General features: G+C 45.7%; 1 protein-coding gene across 1 annotated transcript in view; it reads left to right on the forward strand.

Moving 5' to 3' along the window:
* Positions 1-21,491, forward strand: part of RRP12 (ribosomal RNA processing 12 homolog) — a 94,939-nt gene that overhangs the window by 50,981 nt on the left and 22,467 nt on the right. The window contains exons 14-24 of the mRNA XM_085897968.1: positions 5,002-5,144; positions 5,295-5,416; positions 8,530-8,594; positions 10,237-10,399; positions 11,074-11,243; positions 11,489-11,556; positions 18,749-18,842; positions 20,269-20,427; positions 20,597-20,677; positions 20,900-21,002; positions 21,112-21,219. Coding sequence (XP_085754094.1) covers positions 5,002-5,144; positions 5,295-5,416; positions 8,530-8,594; positions 10,237-10,399; positions 11,074-11,243; positions 11,489-11,556; positions 18,749-18,842; positions 20,269-20,427; positions 20,597-20,677; positions 20,900-21,002; positions 21,112-21,219 — 1,276 coding nt within the window. The remainder of the gene's footprint in view (positions 1-5,001; positions 5,145-5,294; positions 5,417-8,529; positions 8,595-10,236; positions 10,400-11,073; positions 11,244-11,488; positions 11,557-18,748; positions 18,843-20,268; positions 20,428-20,596; positions 20,678-20,899; positions 21,003-21,111; positions 21,220-21,491) is intronic.

Consider the following 21,491-nt stretch of genomic DNA (forward strand, 5'->3'; position numbering starts at 1 on the left):
TCCCGATAGTTGTGCACCCTTAGCATGGAGGATTATCCTTGTTTCTGCCTATTCGTGGTTTGCAGAGCTTTGAAATATCCCGGGCAATGGGCGAGGTACTTTTAGAGATGTCAGCGAAGCCACCACCAATCACTAGTTCTTTCGTGCCAACTGGAGGATTTGAAAGCAGTTCATCACATCAAAAATTTGCTAAATTGGCTTTGTTCTCTCCCAGGCTTGATGCATTTGCTTTGGTGTTTTGTTCTGTCTACCAGTAGCATGGGAGACAATGTCCTGAGCAATGCTTCGCAGTTTGATGTGGAAATATTTTGTCCTCAGGACTCGAGGCATCATTATTTTCAACATGGTTGTCATCTGAACACAATAGCTGTAATAGCAAAAACAAGCCATCAGGCACTGCCCTTTCTGCGTCCATCAGGCACTCCAAGTCAAAGCCACCGATAAAATCGTGCCTGGGAGTGTTCGTGATATCGGGACACACCTTTACTGCCACTCGATGCATCCAGCTCAGAATTTCCATCTCGGGATCATCATCTTCTGGAGTCAAGTGGGTCGCTGGGATACCGTCAGAACCTTCCACCGTGTCGCTCACTTTGACGAATGATTGCACCGTAGCATTGATGGGTACTGAACGGAATCAAATGAGAGACTCCTGGTGATTTAGGGATTTAGCCTCACAAATTTTAACTTATCACCAATAACAATCTTTACCTTGTCTTTGAATTTGTTGCTTCTGTTCCCAGGATCAGTGTCTAGTTCTGCCAGAAATTCACAATACCTGATCCATACTGTAGCTGGGGAATTTATTTCAACTCCAGCAAGGCCCTTGGTCAACTCATCTATGGCATCGTTGAAGTGTATGTCAGCCAGACTCTGTACTTGATTGGTCGACTGTTTTGGAAGACCTGTTTTAAAACTGTAACACTTCAAGTAGTACTTCCCTTCTGCAGTGATGAGATCATTAACTCCTGTGAGTTTGCAGTGCAATACTGGGTCTTTCTGGGCCATTTTCAGTATCTTATCAGATGTGTCCATCATTGAACATTGTGGAGTTTAGCATTTTTTTTCCACCTTTGCAGAACATACATTTCCCCAAACCGATCGGCGCATGTGAGGACCTCCTTGTAGATTTTGACTGTGCCTCTGAAACGTGATCAGTCGCTTCACTTGGACCTGCACACAACGAAGTACTGATATTGTCTTCATAGTGAATAGTGACGCCGCAAGCGCTTGATATGGAGACGATGGGTGAAGTCAGAATAGCAACTTGAATGCCAAATTAATCTGTCGGACTCTTCCTGCAAATCAATAAACTGGAAACAGTTCAAAGTGTGAAGATACTCTTCATCACAGTCCTTCAGTCTCTCTTTTGCAGATTCCTCACACTTAAAAAGTTCCTTATGAGTGGCCCGACGAGTGTCCATGTCCTCCTTGCTACTCTTCATAAGCTTACTTCTTTTGAAATATGCAACATTTGCTCCAGTCAACATCTTCCCTCTGCCTCCTGCTCATGTTCAGTACAGCTACAGACCCCATTATAATCTACATCCAGGAGTATCTCTAAGGATTAGAAAAAAGATGGGGGGGAGGAGAGGGGAGAAGGAGGCAGTGCGAGGAGAGGGGAGAAGGAGGCAGTGCGAGGAGAGGGGAGAAGGAGGCAGTGCGAGGAGAGGGGAGAAGGAGGCAGCGCGAGGAGAGGGGAGAAGGAGGCAGCGCGAGGAGAGGGGAGAAGGAGGCAGCGCGAGGAGAGGGGAGAAGGAGGCAGCGCGAGGAGAGGGGAGAAGGAGGCAGCGCGAGGAGAGGGGAGAAGGAGGCAGCGCGAGGAGAGCGGAGAAGGAGGCAGCGCGAGGAGAGGGGAGAAGGAGGCAGCGCGAGGAGAGAGGGAGAAGGAGGCAGCGCGAGGAGAGGGGAGAAGGAGGCAGCGCGAGGAGAGGGGAGAAGGAGGCAGCGCGAGGAGAGGGGAGAAGGAGGCAGCGCGAGGAGAGGGGAGAAGGAGGCAGCGCGAGGAGAGGGGAGAAGGAGGCAGCGCGAGGAGAGGGGAGAAGGAGGCAGCGCGAGGAGAGGGGAGAAGGAGGCAGCGCGAGGAGAGGGGAGAAGGAGGCAGCGCGAGGAGAGGGGAGAAGGAGGCAGCGCGAGGAGAGGGGAGAAGGAGGCAGCGCGAGGAGAGGGGAGAAGGAGGCAGCGCGGGGAGAGGGGAGAAGGAGGCAGCGCGGGGAGTGGGGAGAAGGAGGCAGCGCGGGGAGTGGGGAGAAGGAGGCAGCGCGGGGAGAGGGGAGAAGGAGGCAGCGCGGGGAGAGGGGAGAAGGAGGAAGCGCGGGGAGAGGGGAGAAGGAGGCAGCGCGGGGAGAGGGGAGAAGGAGGCAGCGCGGGGAGAGGGGAGAAGGAGGCAGCGCGGGGAGAGGGGAGAAGGAGGCAGCGCGAGGAGAGGGGAGAAGGAGGCAGCGCGACGAGAGGGGAGAAGGAGGCAGCGCGAGGAGAGGGGAGAAAGAGACAGCACAAGGAGAGGGGAGAAGGAGGCAGCGCGAGGAGAGGGGAGAAGGAGGCAGCGCGAGGGAGAGGGGAGAAGGAGGCAGCGCGAGGGAGAGGGGAGAAGGAGGCAGCGCGAGGAGAGGGGAGAAGGAGGCAGCGCGAGGAGAGGGGAGAAGGAGGCAGCGCGAGGAGAGGGGAGAAGGAGGCAGCGCGAGGGAGAGGGGAGAAGGAGGCAGCGCGAGGAGAGGGGAGAAGGAGGCAGCGCGAGGAGAGGGGAGAAGGAGGCAGCGCGAGGAGAGGGGAGAAGGAGGCAGCGCGAGGAGAGGGAGAAGGAGGCAGCGCGAGGGAGAGGGGAGAAGGAGGCAGCGCGAGGAGAGGGGAGAAGGAGGCAGCGCGAGGGAGAGGGGAGAAGGAGGCAGCGCGAGGGAGAGGGGAGAAGGAGGCAGCGCGAGGAGAGGGGAGAAGGAGGCAGCGCGAGGAGAGGGGAGAAGGAGGCAGCGCGAGGAGAGGGGAGAAGGAGGCAGCGCGAGGGAGAGGGGAGAAGGAGGCAGCGCGAGGAGAGGGGAGAAGGAGGCAGCGCGAGGAGAGGGGAGAAGGAGGCAGCGCGAGGAGAGGGGAGAAGGAGGCAGCGCGAGGAGAGGGGAGAAGGAGGCAGCGCGAGGGAGAGGGGAGAAGGAGGCAGCGCGAGGAGAGGGGAGAAGGAGGCAGCGCGAGGAGAGGGGAGAAGGAGGCAGCGCGAGGAGAGGGGAGAAGGAGGCAGCGCGAGGAGAGGGGAGAAGGAGGCAGCGCGAGGAGAGGGGAGAAGGAGGCAGCGCGAGGGAGAGGGGAGAAGGAGGCAGCGCGAGGAGAGGGGAGAAGGAGGCAGCGCGAGGAGAGGGGAGAAGGAGGCAGCGCGAGGAGAGGGGAGAAGGAGGCAGCGCGAGGAGAGGGGAGAAGGAGGCAGCGCGAGGGGAGGGGAGAAGGAGGCAGCGCGAGGGGAGGGGAGAAGGAGGCAGCGCGAGGGGAGGGGAGAAGGAGGCAGCGCGAGGGGAGGGGAGAAGGAGGCAGCGCGAGGGGAGGGGAGAAGGAGGCAGCGCGAGGCGAGGGGAGGGGAGGAGGAGGAAATGTACCAGGGCATTACCGTGGTGATAAAATGTACCCAAACAGCAAAGTTTTATTATTTAATCACCGTGTTCTATATAAAACTGGGCGGTAGCATTTGGAAAGGAAAACCCATGCTGTCTACTTGGCAAAGGCCTGCCTGCATGCATGCCCCAACCCATACACGTTCCTCATCCTGCTCACATGCAAGCACACAAACCCCACCAAGTCTGACCTCCGTGTGTGCTGTCTGCGTACCTCTTCTTTTTCAGCCACTGCCGACTATCAATACATTGCAGAAACTGTTGGTGTATTTCTATTAATATTTTGTCATGAAAGCAAATCACATAAAATGGGGAAAAAGCAAATTGCTTGTGTAATTTTGAAAAAAAGGACACCACCTATCGACTCAGTCATCATGGATTGTTAAAGCAGGATGGAGAGCACGGCGTTGTGCCAAATGAAGTTCCATTTTCTTCACATTCCTTAATCTTTTCTTCATTAAATATAATCGTCTGAAGAGAAGAAACATATGCTAAATGCTTTGCTAAAATAAATGCACTGAGTTATGAAATTGCTAATTTGTTTAAAAAAAAATAATTTATTAAGTCTATCAGATCTGATTTTCAAATGAGATATAATATTTTGATTATATACGTTTAAACAGCCCATTAGAGTCGAGCGTGTTTCCAGAGCAAGGTATGTTTGAATAGGCCGAACAAAATGGTGATGTAAGACCCCAGCAGCTCGCTGATACAGGGCTGACCAAGGATAATACCTTGATAAAGGGTAATTAAATATAGCCGTTAATTATCTTCAAAAGGGGTGTTTTTAATTAATTCAAACACTCAGTTTTCACTCTTGCACTCCCTTGGAGTTCCCTTTAGTATGCATGCAATGTTTCAGGCTGCTCGGTTTCATGGTTTTGTCGTTATGGGGGAGACTCACACACCGGCTCGCACTGACATTTATTAGTATATATAACTTAAGTCATTCTGAAGAGGTTATTCAACTCTTTAGCACAATATTTAGAAGGAGGTGAAAATGTCACTTTTATAATGTAATATCTTTCCTGTCTTTACTCCAATTTTGGAACTACATTGCCATATCTTCATGCCCATATATAAAAAGGCTGCCAGCATGACCCAATATCTTTGCCAAAGTGGCAACTTGGCTTTTTTTTGTCGTCACCAAGTACCCAGGAATTATTCCCACCTTGTTGCCATCTTCTACCGTCAGGGTTTATAAAAAAAAATCACTTTTTCCAGGTTTGCCCCCTCACTAATATACCTTATGTATTTGTCCAATATCTTCGAATATCCTTGTAATTGATGTAAAACTCGTCTCTCACATCTGGTTGATGTATTAGCTTTGCTTGTTTGTTTTTATAAGTCTTCATCTTCGTCTTTGTCTTCGTCTTTCCCTCACCTATCCTCCCTGCTGTGTGCTCAGTGCTTGCAAAGCTTGGCAGACCTTCATGAAAGTGGTAACTTTGCATACATCCGAGACCTGGAGCATGTTGTTGGAGTGGCTGTGCGGTCCATGGGTCCTGACCTCATTCTGGAAGCTCTTCCTCTGGGCATCTCTGGAAACGAGTGAGACATTGGCTTTTAATCAGCTGGAATTTGAAGTGTTCTTGCAGTATTTACTTGCTGCAGCATTATTTATTTGCTCTTCATTTAAAATTCTGATTTGCACAGTTCCTGGTAATTTGGGGCTAAGCTCTGTTTTGCTGAATCCCACAGGGAGACCCTGGACTTTCCTCGGAGCTGGCTTTTGCCTGTCATGCGAGACCACGTGAGGAACGCAAAGCTGCAATTCTTCTCCTCATATTTTTTGCCACTTGCTGCCGCATTACAAGCAAGGGGTATGCTGGGCCTTTTATTGACTGGCCAAACATTCTCAAATTTACACTTACCTTTGTATTTATGAACACTTAGGCTTCGGGGTTTGTTGGGAGGAGGGAGGGTTCCAATCAGACTTGTAATACAAAAAAAAAAAAATTCTGAATGAGGTTTATAATTCCAAAAACGTCATCGTCATCATCCCATTTCCATGCTTGCATGTGTCAGCCGTGGTTCACCTAATGGCTGCTTTCCAGACTGCACGATCCCTTGCCAGCCCTCTTGCTTGCTAGGCCTTTAACTCGAAGATCATCTCTCATCTAATTAGACAAAAGATTATCTTTCTCTGAATACAGTGGTCTGCAAAAGTATTCACCCTCTACCAATAATGCCACATTTAGATGAATTGTGCAGAAACAATTTTTCCAAATGAACTTTTTTATTCATAACTGAAGATATCAAACTAAACATTGTTGTCGTTGAAGGAGGTTACATGTCAGGAATACCTGTCAGAAAACATGTACAAATCAAAATTCACTGGTTGTAAAAGTATTCAGTTCCTGAGGTACGCACTTGGTGGAAGCACCTTTTACAGCAATGATTGTTATGAGTTTTTCTGGGTAGATCTCTGTGAGCTTTGCACAGTGAGGTGGTGAAAACTTTGCCCATTCTTCATGGGAAAATTGCTCTTGCTCTGCCAAGTTTGATGGGGATCATTGATGGACTGCAATCTTCAAGTCTCACTATAAATGTTCATTTGGGTTCAAGTCAGGACTTTGACTGGGCCACTGAAGAACATTTATTTTCTCCTTATTCAGCCACTCCAACATGGATTTATCTTTGTGCTTCAGATCATTGGTCCTGCTGAAATGTGAATCCCCTACCCAGTTTCAGATTCATGACTGAGTCGAGCAGGTTTTCATCAAGAATTCTCCTGTACTTTGCACCGTCCATTATCCCTCCCATCCGGACAAGCTTGCCGAACTAATTTACTGCTTGCCCCGCTGCTGAGTTTGGATGGGCGACCTGATCTCGATTGAGTCTGGGTGGTATGATACATCATCCATTTCTTAATAATGGATTTCACCGTACTCAAAGGGATAATGAGGGACTTTGAAATCTTCTTGTAACCCTCTCCTGGACGGTGCTTCTCCACCACTTTATGTCCGACTTCTTTGGAAAGTTCCTTGATCTTCATGTTTGCTTTGTTGGTTGACCAAGTGAGTTGCATCTTAAAACTCCTTAAATAAGTGGGGAAGCTTAATTTTTAAGTTATACCACTGATTACATAAAGGTGAAATCGATTACACTTATTTTGTAACCTTTCAAACAAATAATTTGCTCCTGAAGTGATTTCGGGTTAATTAGGCAAAGGCGTTGAATACTTGTACAACTGAGAATCATCTAATTTTTCTCAGTTAATCTAACCTATTCACGTTTTATCTGCAATACTTGTAGCTTTTTCACTCTGGAGTAGTTTGCGAAGACTCCAGATATCAAGTTTGATTTGAAAGCATTATAAAATAAGCTCAGATCACATCAAAATGTGAAAACTTTGGAGGGGGGGGGGGTGGGGGAAGAGATGTGCGAATACTTTGTAGCCGCTGTATATATTTATTTTGTTTTGGGTGATGCTGTGTTTTCACAAGTCTAATTTCTGTAGTTTATCTCAGCTGCCAAAAAGAGGCATTTTGTTCAACTGCAGTCTAGACGAGCATCGCATATAGACCACACCTGAAAGGGCAGGTGGATTATTTCCTTCCTTTAAGGCCATTAATCAGCCAACAGAATTTTACCCACAATCCAATAGTGACAGGGTAGTTCCCTTGAAATTAACTGTTCCAGAGCCTTAGAATCAAAAGCCTTCAGCTGCATTTCTTGCTTACAGGATGGCCTCAAGTTATGTACACTTGCCACTAAGCTGTCAAGCCTGGCTTCGGGCCTAGCTATAAACTGTCATCCCGGTGTTTCACAGGCAGGGTGATCCACCAATGTGTGTGCCGTCCCTCAGATGGATGTTAAACGGGTGATTCCATCTCCCAGCATTCGTTGGTGGACGTTAAAGATCCCGTGGTGTCCTTCGCGAAGAGTAGGCGAGCTATTGCCAGCACCCTGAACAAATTCCAAATTCCTGTCCTAACCCACAGGGGGCATTGCATCAGTGGCAAAACTGCATCCTCAGCCATTGATGCTAACCTGCAGCCTTGTGCTGCATATGACCTAAGAATGAGCTGCATTCGAATCCTCAACCTACAATATGCCTGTTCATTGTCTTCACCACGAGACCACAACCGTACCAAATTGTCTTTTGAAAAACTGTGTATATTCATGAAATAAATGCAATGAAGACTCGCGCAGTCTTAGCTGTAAGTGTTTATGATTCATGAAAACTACTTCAATGAAATGGTCCTGTCTTTGCATTGTTTCAAAGTTTACAGTTGCATTTGAGTTTGAATACCTTTTTGTTCAAAAGTAACGAAAACGGATGGTTTTGACAGATTATATGGTCCCTGTTATGGAGTTGTCAGCTTTTCCTATCACTTGAGGAATATAATTTCCCTGTTTGTTCATTTATTTGGAAATAACATTTCATCATTGTCCAAGCCTCTTGAAGCGATGGTGAGCAAATCTTATTACCAGATGTAATGTTTCATGGATTCCTTTTTCATGTCACTGTATTAAAATATACTCCATTGATATTCAACACATAGCTTGGTCATCTTAGTAATTTTAGAGGGTTTTGAAGGGTTTATTTTTCACATTGATTAATTAAATGGTCATGGTGGAATTTGTATATAAATCACATAAGAGACAAATATGTTGGTCGAGATTGGTGTACTTTGAAATCAATCACAAGTTCACAGTAGATAATGGACGAATCAATACAGTGTATGCGATTTGAATCTGCCAACCCAGCCTCATGAGCCGATGGTGAAGACGGCGATGCAAGACAGGCCTACCTGAAGCTTACGTAAAGGCCACAGCCGTCGTTTCCTTCCCTTCCCTTTCCTTGCATATAGTGTATCGAAGAGTAAAAAGACATAATTATACTAGCAATTATATTGAGCATTTAATAGTCATTACGTAACGAATAACACTTCTCTTTCTTTTTTTTTTTTTCCTCCTTGTTCCTTAGCTGTTGGGGCAGAAACTGCAGAAAGGACTTTGGAAGCAAAGATCTTCAACACATTGCATTTGCAAGTCTGTACTTTTGCTTATGTTGCACTTTTATTGGCAGTCCTTTTTTTTTTCTTTGCACTCTTGTTATCTAACATTTTGGAATGCATCGAGGTAAAACATACTGTTATGTGCTGCCTCCGTGCACGGAAGGGAGTGCCCCAGTTACCCAGAGGGGAAGCACGGTAGAAAAACTTTGCGTCCCACAATGTGTCCCATCTATTGTTTAACAGGTGAGATCAGCTTGTGAAACGAAACAGAAGGATATTTAATAAGTCATGCATTAATCCCTACTATCTACCTTTTAAACACGAATACCATTTAATAAGATTCCATCACAATTATTTTAATTGAAACGCTCAATAATTTTAAACTCCCCAAAGTTGCATATGACAGGTTTCAATGCAATTTTCAATTCACTCTCGACTTTCAAGTCGGCAACTTATCTCATGTACCGAGTTCTTCATAGAAACCCCCAGCAGGGTACGAATTTATGTTTACATCAGATGTGTTCACGTTCGAAGCAGGCTCTGTAGCCCCTATCAGCAATCACATAAAAGTGAACACGGAGTGACGTCCGACTGGCCAGTCACATTGCGAGTCCCCAGAGGGTCATCTTCGTACCACCGAGGCAAGCAGATGACTCGAGTCCACTATTCACTATTAAGGACCACACAACAGGCCAGCAATGCCGAGGGATGAGGATGAGGATGAGGATGAAGAACTTGCCTTTTGTGTTTTCGATATTCACAGAGAGAATTTGTCTGCTTGGATGTTGGGTCAGTAACACCAGCAGGAGAAAGTTGTGTGCTTGGATGTTGGCTCTGTAACACTCTTAAGATTCAGTCATCTGCTTGGATGTCATCTTCGCGACACCAGCAGGATAGTATTGGTTCGTTGAGAACCCGACCGGCCAGCAAGTAAAATTGACCAGCATCCGCAAAAATGCAACTGGTTTGAGAGTTGGGGCTGTGGTGAGCATGCAACCCTCTCGGCACCCTCATTGCTGCTTCGGTTTTTAAAATGAACTTCAGCTTGGATGTGCTGCTCACCCAGCTCTTGCTTCTCTCTGGTTATCGTGTTCCTTCTCCTTCCCTGCTTGTATGGCTCTGTCTGCCTTTTATTGTGTCTTACAAGGTCACTCCCAGGCCTGACGTGGAGGTGTCTGCACGCCTCATCTTTGTCGACGCGCTTGTCCGTGGCCCGGATCAACATGTCCCATAATAATTCTTTCTCCCAGTCCGTTCCTCTCTCATGTGGGAATGCTGTTGGAACACATTAACCTAAACACCACATTCCTGAAGCCACTTGGACATTAGTCCCCCACCTACTTTTCTGTAGTGCCCAGAGAGAGTCTGCACAAGCGCCTTTTCACACAGTAGCCACAATACTTGTTTAATTTAAGTTGCCTTTTCCACAGTATATACCTTATCAACATTTCCAATCATGTAGTATATATTACTCATCCCCAACACATACAAACAAACAAATCCACAAACAGACACTTCTCAAATTGTATAATATTATGATTTATACGCTGGCCAAAAAAAAAGACCTTCAGTTCAATAGACTGCTACAGCCACTTTAAAATGTCACATGACCATTTGTTTTTTGATGATGATGACATACAAATGATGACCATTTGTTTTTCTTTTCCTGTTTTCAGATCTGGTCCATGCTGCCTGGGTTCCTTTCAGCCCCACACGACCTAGAAACTGCATTTGGAGCTTTGGCACGGACCTTGGGCCAGGCACTGGTGGAACGTGAAGACTTGCAGTCTATAATTTGTCATGGTCTGCGGATAGCAATTTCACAGAGCTGCCATGAAGGTGGTGATGGTGGTGCTAGTGGTGGTGGTAATCAGGATTATGATCCTGTTGTGTCTAGTTTATGGAGGAGCATGTACACATCTGACATTAATTAAGAGGAAACATTATTGTACTTTTACATATTTCAAGGGCTTTATGGTCCATCATGAAGTACGGTAGTACTCCATATTGAGGGATGATCTTCTTCTTCTTCGTCTTCTTTCGGCTGCTCCCGTTAGGGGTCACCACAGCGGATCATCCGTATGATCCGCATAGTGATTTGGCACAGGTTTTTTTTTACGCCGGATGCCCTTCCTGACGCAACCCTGGTCGCCTCTTACGACACAGGGATATGGTACACCTATTTTAACCATACATGATGATACGGGGGAAAAAATGGCCACCCATTCAAATGTGTACACAATGATGTGTATAAATCAACACAGTTCATGACCTGCATATAAATTCAAGGGGATTTGCACCTGTGGTTGTTGCATCATCGCTGTATGCTATGGTAATCGATAGGACTGTCCAACAATCCAAAATTAAGGAATAATAAAACTGCATGAGCGTGAATTGGGAAAAGATGTAAAGTGAAGTTGTTTGTTAAGCCATAGCGGTAATGTGAGTGCTTTGAATACGAATGAAAATTAATGTTGTGTTGTGGGCTTTGGTGTTTTGTTTTTGACTCGTAGAATCAAATCGCCTGGCACTTGCACGGTTTTCCAAGAACTTTATTCCCATTTTGTTCAACCTTTGGACTGATGATGGGAAAGCGAGTACAGATTTGAAAGGTCACCGCAAGGGTGGCAAGGATTATGTTTTGGATACCATCAAAATATATCTTGCCATCACTGATGAGCAGGTAGGAGGGTGATTGAGGGCAATGAGACGTGTCAGGAATATCCATTGTGGTTGTTGAACCAGTGTTGAATTTGGGCATTGGGAGAAGGCCAAACACAGAATGGCTCTCGTCAATAACTGTCGGCTCTTGACTGGCCTCCTGTTGCTTGGCACAATGGAGTAATATTACAACAATGGTGCAAGAACAAATGTGGCTTTTGATGAGCTGCTCATTGCCTTATTCTGTTGATGTATTTTTTTTTGCAGCTAGTGGGAAAATTCATGGACAAAGCTTTGGAGAAGATGCAAGAAGAAGAATCCAGTCGTTCCATATGGTAAATCACGACTTAAGTGGCATGTCCCATGGGAACGAACAACTTTAGCTCTCTTGCACTGGTGTATGAATTTATTTTGTGAACTTTATGATGGTTAAATGCTTTTCTCATGTTGTGTTTTTTTTGTATGGGGGGGGGGGTATTGGATGAGAGGGGGTTGCTGGTTGTGGGCAGATATGTAAGAAGGTAGTGATCGGGGAGAATGGGTAATTCGAATCACGACGCTCCTGCGAAATTGGATATCTGCTTAACAGAAGCCTTCTTCCCGCAGGATCACACTGACTCCTTCGTGTGTCTTCCTGATTATTGTCACCCCTGGTTTGATAGGCCTGAAACCCATCCCGGTGGCAGAGTTGCACTTTACATTAATAACTCCTTTTTTGCACTGTCCGTGTACTGCTCTTACCCCACGAACCCCAGGAGTACCTTTGGCTGTGACTTTCCCTCCACTCCCACCTCTTGTTTGTCTGTATTGCACCATCCTCCTTTGGGCAGCTGCTGGCCGCACGCTTGTTGATGCAATGCAAAACAAGATTGTTGACAACAGCTTAGTCGGGGACAGTTTTTGAAAATCGTGTAATGTGCGACGGTTGATGAGCCTAGTCAACTAGTCTTTCTGGTGCGTCGGCAACAATCGTAAAAGTTGAACATGTTCAACCTTTACAACCAGGTATCTGTGAAAATCGTGCATTATGGTGTAGTGTGCGGCAGTCACCGACGGTCAAATACATTGACCAAGCGGTGAAATGCATTGACCAATTAAACCTCAGCTTTCCATATCTTCCAGCCATAGTGTCATCATCTGCAACATTTTAAATAAATTGATTGTAGCTTTTGTGAACTTTGAAGCCCAAAGAGATATTATGAAAGTTTAATGTAGTAGCATGAACCTGCCATTTGTTTCCCGTAGTCAACCCTCAAATATCACGGGGGTTAGGTTCCTGAAAAATGTCGGGATAGTTAAAACCACAATCGTGGAAACCAGGCCAATGGGAAGGTGGGGGGGGGGGGTGGTCCGTTCCTGGACTTCGAGAAAATAACGTGGAAGATTGATGGCAGCCATAAATAAACACGTAAATATACATAATGCGTGTTAACATTGAAATATACACGTTAATACAATAAATACGGTGTAGATTTATCAAAAACGTCACACTTTTACCTTTTAAATTAATTCCAAAACAGCAAGGTTGGTGAGGGTAAACATATTACATACTCATTTGTACTGTTCTCTGCTGTAAATATAAAACACAAGACTTAACTCAAGATGATAATACTGCCAAGGGGGGAGAGTGGAGGTTAGAAAGATGTGCATGTAGAACTTGCGATGGCTTTTGGATCATCTGGAGCATGACAGAGTTGTCTCCTGTATTGACACATAGAAGAAGGGGAAAACGATCCTCAGCCACCTTGATCCAGAGCATGTCTTCCCTGCTTGGACAGGAAGGTACGAGATGACATCCACTTCCAAAATAATCCTGTCTCTTTGGGCCGCTATCGCGGTAAATTCACAATGCATTAAAAACCTGCTCCAGCATAAATCCCTTTACCTCGATTCGTTCCATGAGCCATGGTTGAGCTGGAGCCTTCGGCCCCAGGTGCCTCGCGAAAACATGGAAAATATGCAACGGTTTCTCCCCGACCACCGTTCCACTCAAACTCCAGGTAAATCCACAATGATTTCTGCCGTATACCAGTCCACTCAAAGGCCGGGTAAATCCAAGTCCGGCGCTCGGTGGAATGCAGTGAGAGTGAAAGGTGTTGGACTCTTGACAGGACTTCGAAGTGAAGGTCCGCTGGGCCAGTTACTTTGAGCGGCTGTACCAGGTTGACCCACCAGCTGTTGAGTTGGACGTCAGGGGTGCAACTATCCTTATTGCTGACCTTCCAATCAACTGTGGATGAGTAAGGGACCTTTGTGGAAACACAGGCTGTTGTGAACTAGTTGAAAGGGGATAAATCTCCTGGGATCTGTGGCATCCATGCTGAACTTCTCAAGCCTCGTGTCGTTGCATGCAGTTCAGTGCTCTGCCTGGAACACAGGCATCATCCCAACTGACTGGAAGAGGGGCCTTGTTGTTCCTCTCTGGAAAGGGAAGGGTGATCGCCAAGTCTGCAACAGCTACCGAGGGGTGAGGCTGCTCTCAGTGTCGGGCAAGGTCTTTGCTCAGATAATTCTTGATAAGGTTTGCCACCATCTGCTTGAGCACCAGCACGCAGAGCAGTCAGGCTTTACACCAAAGAGTTCAACGATTGACCGTATCCTTGCTCTTCGGGTTCTCACCGAACATAGACAGTTTCAGCAGGGGCTGCTTGCAGCCGATGTTGATCTTTGCAAAGCATTCGATTCAGCGAATTGGGATGCCCTCTGGAGGATTCTCGGTTTTCGTGGGGTGCCACCAAAACTGATCAATCTGATTTTTGAACTATACTCTCGTACTGAGAGTGCCGTGAGGTGTGGTGTTTCCGACTCTGACTTATTTCCAGTTGTTACTGGAGTTCGTCAGGGGTGTGTATTGGCCGCCACACATTTAAACACTTGTATGGACTGGATTCTGGGGAGGATGTCTGAGAGATCAAGTTGTGGTACATTGTTTGGGAACGTCAAGATCTCTGACCTTAATTTCGCAGATGATTTGGTCCTCCTTGCAGAGACACTGGGTATCCTTATGGTGGCCCTCGAGGCACTTAAAGAGGAGTCGGAGCCCTTGGGATTATGGGTTTCCTGGGTCAAAACTAATATCCAGGCTTTCAATGATATCTTGGATGCTGCTATCTTGTTTGTGGCGAGGATGTTGAGGTCATGGAGAGATTCACATACTTTGGCAGTGATATTCATGTCTCCGCATGTTGTGAGCCAGAGGTCAAGACATCTGGGTCCGGCCTGGGGAGTCATGGATTCACTGGATCATGGGGTGTAGCACTTTCGGTACCTATGCAGGATGATGACAGTCCGAGTCTTTAAGTCCTGGTGCTTCCGTCTTGCTCTATGGATGTTAGACTTGTACTCTGACCAGAGATCTTAGACAGAGACTTAACTCCTCCGGTACCAGCTCTCTTCGGAGAATCCTTGGCTATTGCTGGTCGGACATTGTGTCCAACGAACGGTTGCTGAGAGAGACTCAAATGAGATTTGTTACTACTGCAGTCCGTGAGCGTTAACTCTGGCTGTATGGTCATGTGGCTCGTTTTCCTGATGCTTATCCTGCTTACTAGATTCTCTCAGTGACAGAGCCTCATGAGTGGAGGAGGCCAACGGGCCGACCACGTGCCTCGTGGTTGCAGCAGGTTGATCGGCATCTCAAGGAGATGGGGATGGGCCAGGCATCTGCTTTGGGGATGGTCAGATGGATGCCCCTGGAGTACCGGCAGAAAGTGGACGCAACGACGCTCTGCTCCAGCGCATGCTCCCATACCTGACCTGACCTGTCCTAACCATGGGATTTCAATGAATGTTTGCACTTTGCAGAGTGGGAGCACTTGAACGGATATTTGACTCAGGTTTACACACAGTTGATTCATTGATCTGGTAATGGCGGCCCATAGATGCCGCACTTTCACTTCTTGCCGACGTATCTAACAACTCGATTTCTTTGCAAAATGTCATAACCTTTATCTGCCTTTTGGCATGGGTAATTTTGTCCATTGTTTTACATTTGCACACTTTTATTAATTGATCTCTGTCTGTCATTTCCTGTTCGATGACGATTGATTATTAAATTTAGCTTCATTCCCGTATACTGGCCTGATTACTACAATTATCGGTGTGCAAGAAATAAGAAAAGGCTCCTAATAAGAGGTAATCGTGCATACAGGCGCAAACGACGACTCATTCCACCTCAAAAACTGCAATTGGCTGAAATTAAATACCGTCGAACCCCGCTATTTGCGGGGGATATGTTCCTGGAAAATGCTGCGAATAGGGAATCCGTGAATAGTGAAGCATTGTTTTCATGGAAAAAGGGGGGATAGGTTCCCGGCGGTTTGTGAATCATGAGGGAAAATCAAAAATCCTGTGAAAAACTGCGAATACGTGAAGAACAGGGCTGCGAATGTCGAAGTACGTCACATTTTATAAACCGCGAATACGCGGACTCTCAGCTAACATGGACCAAGTTTTAACCACCCATCCCAACTCTCTTTTCCTCGTATGATGAGGTCACGGATTTCAATTGTCACCATGCAAATTGGCTGGGTGCTGGTACCTCTTTCACCAGTTCGTTGTGACGTATCTATGCGACATGTCTGGGTCAGCAAGGCACTTCAGCAAAGGACTTCTGACTCTATGGGAACTCGATCTGTGAACTTTCTTACCCAGACTTCTGTCAACGGCAAATTCTCCCTTCTGGACTTGGAAATGACCACCTTTCCTGCTAATTTCTCCTCTTCTTCATCTATTCCAATTGGTTCATCTGATCATGTCCTGTGAAAGTCAATATCTCTCTGGTTGTTCTCAGAGAGCTTACTCAATGCTGGCGAGTCTGGCAGTTCACCCAGGCTGACTGGAAGGGACCGCAAGCAGCCATCTCAGTTCAGTACTGGTCTCCGATATCTACCGCTCCGGATATTAACTTAGCATTTAAATTTTTCCACAGAACCCTGCTCTCTTGTGCACAGATTCATCCCATCTTGTCTTCGGTTATCATACCCATCCTCCCACCAATGGTACACTGGATCCTATCTTGAGGCAGTTTCCTTGAAACAACTTGCTTTCTCTTCCTGGAAGGAAAATATGACCAAACGCAACTTCAGATCACTCCACAGAGTCCATGACAAGTGTGTGTCCACTCTCAGGAGAACCAGAAAACAACAGCTGTCCAACCTCAAGATTGAGCGTTCCAACTTCTCTCCCTCTTCAAAAACCTGGTGGTGCCTTGTTAAGTCTATCTCTGGAGTATGCTCCCCCTCCATCCCATCCATCCCATTCAAATGGCCTCCCAGCCGACTTCGCTCGCCTCAATTCTGTTTGCTTCCACATCTCAGCCCAACTCCTCACTCTCTGTACTCACCCATCCCAGTGGTACCCACTGCTTCTGAAATCTGTCTTTTTCAATTGAGCAGGTGGATACGTTTCTGCCAACCCTTGACTGATTCATCAACTGGCCCGGATGGCATCAATGTGCGTCCTAAAAACCTGCTCTGCTACTCTTGCACATCCCCTTTTCTACTCTGTCCATCCTATCATTTGCCCTGTCATCTTCTATCAACTTGAAAGTTATTGAAAATCACTCCATTACATAAACATGACTGTGCAAATACTGATCCCCTTAACGAGAGACCTGCCAGCTTACTTCCAATCATCAGCAAGGTCATGGAATTCATCATCGCAGTTGATATCAAATCCTTTTTTCCAATGGTGTAATCTCAGACCATCAGTTTGGATTCAGACCATGTCACTCTCCCCTGTACATGATGATTCTGCTCTGCCAATAATGGATGGAGGACTTCAATGTCAATCAGGAGGTTAAGGCTGTCTCTCGACATATCTCAAGCATTTGGTGCAGTGTGGCACCATGCTTTGCTCTCCAAGCTCTCTGCTTATGGCATGCAAGACCACCTCCACACATGGCTTACTGACTTTGTCTACTCTCGTGGTCAACATGTGGTTCTCAACGCGATCCTCTCATCTCTCCCTGTCAAGGGTGAAGGACCCCAAGGCAGTGTTGTTGGCCCCAGTCTTATTCCTAATTTTTATCATCGATCTTTCTGACTCTGGAAAGTCCTCTTTCTCTCTTTGCTGATTCTGCCCTCTGCTGTATCATTTCTCATCCTCCAGACAGGCAGTCAGTAGCCTCTTCTCTCTCTGCAGACCTTCATAGAATCAGGAACTGGTCAAAGACTTGGAATATATTTCAATCCTGACAAATTTCTCGCACTCACTCTGTCTCTCCAAAAAGACCATCTGGTGAACTATCCCATCTACTTCCTTCACAATTTTCTTGAAGTTCAGTTACTCTAAACTTTTGGGCCTCACTATCAGCCATGATCTTTCTTGGGCAAACCACACATCTAAGTTGGCCTCCAAAGTCAGTCGCTGACTGGGCATCATCCGTTGTGCAGTCTTTTCACACCTGAACTTTCATCGACCGACAAGGCCTTCATTTTCAGCTTGATGGAGTACTGCTCCTCCCTTGGGTTGGTGCCCCTCTCAAACACCTTGCTCAGATTGACGCCTTGGAAAACGAAGCCTTCATAATCATTGGAATCTCCCGTGATGAAGCTAAGTATCTGGGCCTATCACTTTCACATTGCAGACAGGTGTCCTTTCTGGTCTTGCACCCTCTGCCGTTTGTGCTCTCTCCTCTCCCCTTCACTGCAAGGTTTCTTCAGGTGCACATGGTCTGCCAGTAACCCCCTTCTAGTGGCACTCTAAAAAATCCACTCGCTGCTCACCTCCACTCATTTGTTCTTTTTTTTCCCCCACTTGTAGGACCCATTTCCTCAGTCTCTTTAATCTCATTCTTTCTTCCAGGGCTTCATGGCAGCTGTTCACTTCTATCTCAGGTCATCACCCAACCACAACCATGATATTTTCTTTTTCTACCACTTTAAACTTCCCCAAGCCCACCTATTTCCAGGTTTTCAGTCCTCTCATTACCCTCATTATTCCCCACAGCCCTTATTTCTCCAAGTAGACAACAAATCGAGCTGTTTGCTCTTGGGGGAGTTCTTGGCAAAAATTTGTAGCTTTTCTCCACAATTCTGGAACATATCATCCCCAGTACAATTAATATTTAGGATGTGGTGTTTCAGCAGCCTGATGTGCTTAAAATACACAACAATGAGCAGCCACTTCATGTTAGCAAGTTTGAAAAATAATTCCATAGCTACTCACCTTATCTTGATCATTTATTCAACCTTTAACAGAAATCTCATGATTGATGTAATGTATTGATCTCAGTGATGAACGAACACACTTACATGACAATGCAGGTGTTGCGACCTTAAGTGAACAACTTTATAACATTCAAGATTTCACCATGGGTTGTTGGAGCTATATTGTTTTCAGGGAGCAAGAAACTTTTTGGGTGATAATTTTATTTTGAGGTAAAGACATCTGGAGCAGAACCATGCAACCTGCATGTGGAAATGTAGTACTTCAAATGAAAACGGTGCCACTTGATGTCCTGCTTTCTGTCCTGCGTGCTCAAGGCTCATCGGGTGTGAACGTTATCCCGTTTGCTTCCTGCAGGCTCGCTCTGATGGATCTGGTCGTGTGTATGGTGCCATATGTGGATAAAACTCATCTTGCAGTGGTGTACAAAAGCGTCGTGCCTTGCCTGCAGGTGTGTTACCCCCTTCCGAAAGACAATTCATTTTGTTAGCTTGCCCTCATATTTCAAAGCATCATCAAGGATTATTGTAATGATGTTCTAATTGTGATTTATCAACAGCAAGACGTTCTTTTAGTGCATAAAGGATAAAGAGCAGGTAAAGCGAAGTTTGGGTCCATTGAGGAATAGCACAGGGTGATTGGCTGGTGATAAAAGCGAGATGGCAGGCTTATTTGATAGTTATTGTGCTGCAGCATTTACACAAGAACGGTCAGGGGGGATTGCCAATAGCTGAGATTATCCATCTTGGAGATGAGCAAGGGCTTCTCGATGAATCCAAGTAGAAGTGGAAGAAGGAATGAAACAGCCGGAAGAACTCTGGGGGTGATAAAGCCAGGGCCAGATAATATGTATGGAAGAGTAGTGAAGATGATTGGAGAGCAGATAAGCGAGGTGTAAACTGATATCTTTAATTTAATAGCTCATTTGAGTTGGGCAGGTACTCGAGAGTAGCAAATGTAACACTGTTATTGAAGAAAGGATCCAGAGAGGAATCTGGAAACTATAAACCTGTTACTTTGACTTCAATTGTGGGGAAGGTGTTGGATATTGGATAGGGAACCACTTGAATAATTTCAAACAAATTAAAGGTAGTCAGCACGGATTTATGAATGGGACCTTATGTTAAACAAATTTGGTCATGTTCTAAGAGTCAGTATCTGATTGGGTAGATGAGGGAGGTAGAGTGGACATATTTTATTGAGGTTTTCAAAGAGAAAGCATTTCATAATGGGGATTTTACCCACATAGGAGGTAATCGGTGAAGGTGAGGACTTGTGCATTGGCTGGTGGAGTCGCTGGCTTAGTGATGGGAAGAAAAGAGTGGCTGTGAGTGGGAGGATGTCTACCTCGGAGGATGGAAGTAGTTGGTACCTCGGGGATCAGTATTGGGACTATTACAATATTATTCATAATTTGCATCAATGATTTTGATTGTGGGGTTAAGAGTTGGTTTATCAAATTTGCAGATGACACAAAGCTTGGAGGTAAGGTAGATAGCAGAGAGGGGGGGGGGGAGTCAGGAAAGTCTGGATACTTGCATCAATTGAGCAAAAGATTGGCACATGTAGTTTAACTTTGAGCTTGTCACACAGGAGAAGGATCTGGTGGGTGTGCAACTGAAGCGTCATCCAAGCTCATCTCATAATGATATTAAAATTGTGTTCCAGCATCATCATTGCTTTTTGTAATATGATATTTATATACTGTATATTTTGTCCTTTATGCTTTCATCAAGCTTGTTTACCTTGTAAAGACCACATTGTTTACCTTTTACGTCCACCCTTCGTTTCTGTTTTCTTTCATTAAACTTGTGTATTTGTACTTGGTTATTTTGCTGAAAAGTTGTGATCACTCCCTTTGCATTTCTTCCACCTAGAGCCAGGACCACTCTGTGCAGAAGAAGGCTTATCGGGCACTAGAGGTGATGTGTGGTGGAGACCGTCCTCTGTGCCACGAGTTTCTAATCACTCACCTCTCTGACCTGCAAACAGTGCTGTTGTCTTCCATGTCAGCAACGATCTCAGCTGCCAAACGCGTACGACTCCCGTTTGTCACCAGCACAATCTAATTTCTCGGAAAAGAGTAGAACATGTCGCATTTGGAACGGCTTTCATGGGATTTCGTAATTTGTACAAAATGCGGAGGATGTTTTTCCTCTTGCTTCATTTGCCAACCTCATGGTTTTTGTTTTTTGTTTTTTTTAGCCACGGCTGAATTGTTTGACGCACATTGTGAAGCAACTTTCTAAACACGAAGAACAATTTATTGTCACCATTATTCCAGAGGTATGGCGGAAGTGAGGGGTTGGTGGGAATTTGTTGATGCAACTAAAAGTTGGTGAAAGTGTAAGGATGAACAAACGAGCAATACTCGTGCACTTGGTTCGTTAACCAAGGGGGGATGCTGTGAGGAAGAAGTAAGTGTTAGATAACGGTGGACATTCCATCTGGAAAGTTATTTTACTCAAGGCCATGTTTTTTTTTATTTTGTTTTTGTTTGTTTGGCAGGTGATTCTGGCATTGAAGGAGGTGGGCGTTTCTGCTCGTCTGAGTGCTTCTGGCTTGCTGCTTGAGATGGCGCGGGCCTTCCAGCGGTTTTACTGTGATGGAGGTTTGTGCAGATCTTGTCCCATTAATGTTAGCATAGTACAAATGACTCTCTGTAGATTGATTGTTTTTTTTTTTTTGCAACATTGTGTGCCGTTGTGTTTTTCCTCCAGATGGGCTTTCTAGATTCCTCCCACTAGTCTATGCTGGTCTCGCTAGTTCAGTCTCCATGATCAGCTGTTCCATCCTCGCTCTTACTTGTCTCTTCTTCGAGTTCAAAGGTTGGACCATGCATCCCCACCACCTAAAGTTTTGATTGTCAGCATTAAGTTATTGATACCAAAATACCTTGTAAACCACATTCTTGCTGTTATTGTCCATGCTATGAGAAGATCAGACTTGTCAGAGCTGATGTAGAATTTTCATTATAGGTCAGCATCCTTGCAGACCAGCATGATGTAAATAAAACCCAGCTTGGTCACAAAAGAGCGTTTATATAGTCAAGGTCGTAAAAACAAATGTACAGAATATTTGGTGAGGGCCTTTTAATTTT

The sequence above is a fragment of the Eptatretus burgeri genome, chromosome 10, assembly GCF_056783735.1.
Source record: "Eptatretus burgeri isolate ZD-2024b chromosome 10, Ebu_testis_v1, whole genome shotgun sequence".
NCBI classification, from domain to species: domain Eukaryota; kingdom Metazoa; phylum Chordata; class Myxini; order Myxiniformes; family Myxinidae; genus Eptatretus; species Eptatretus burgeri.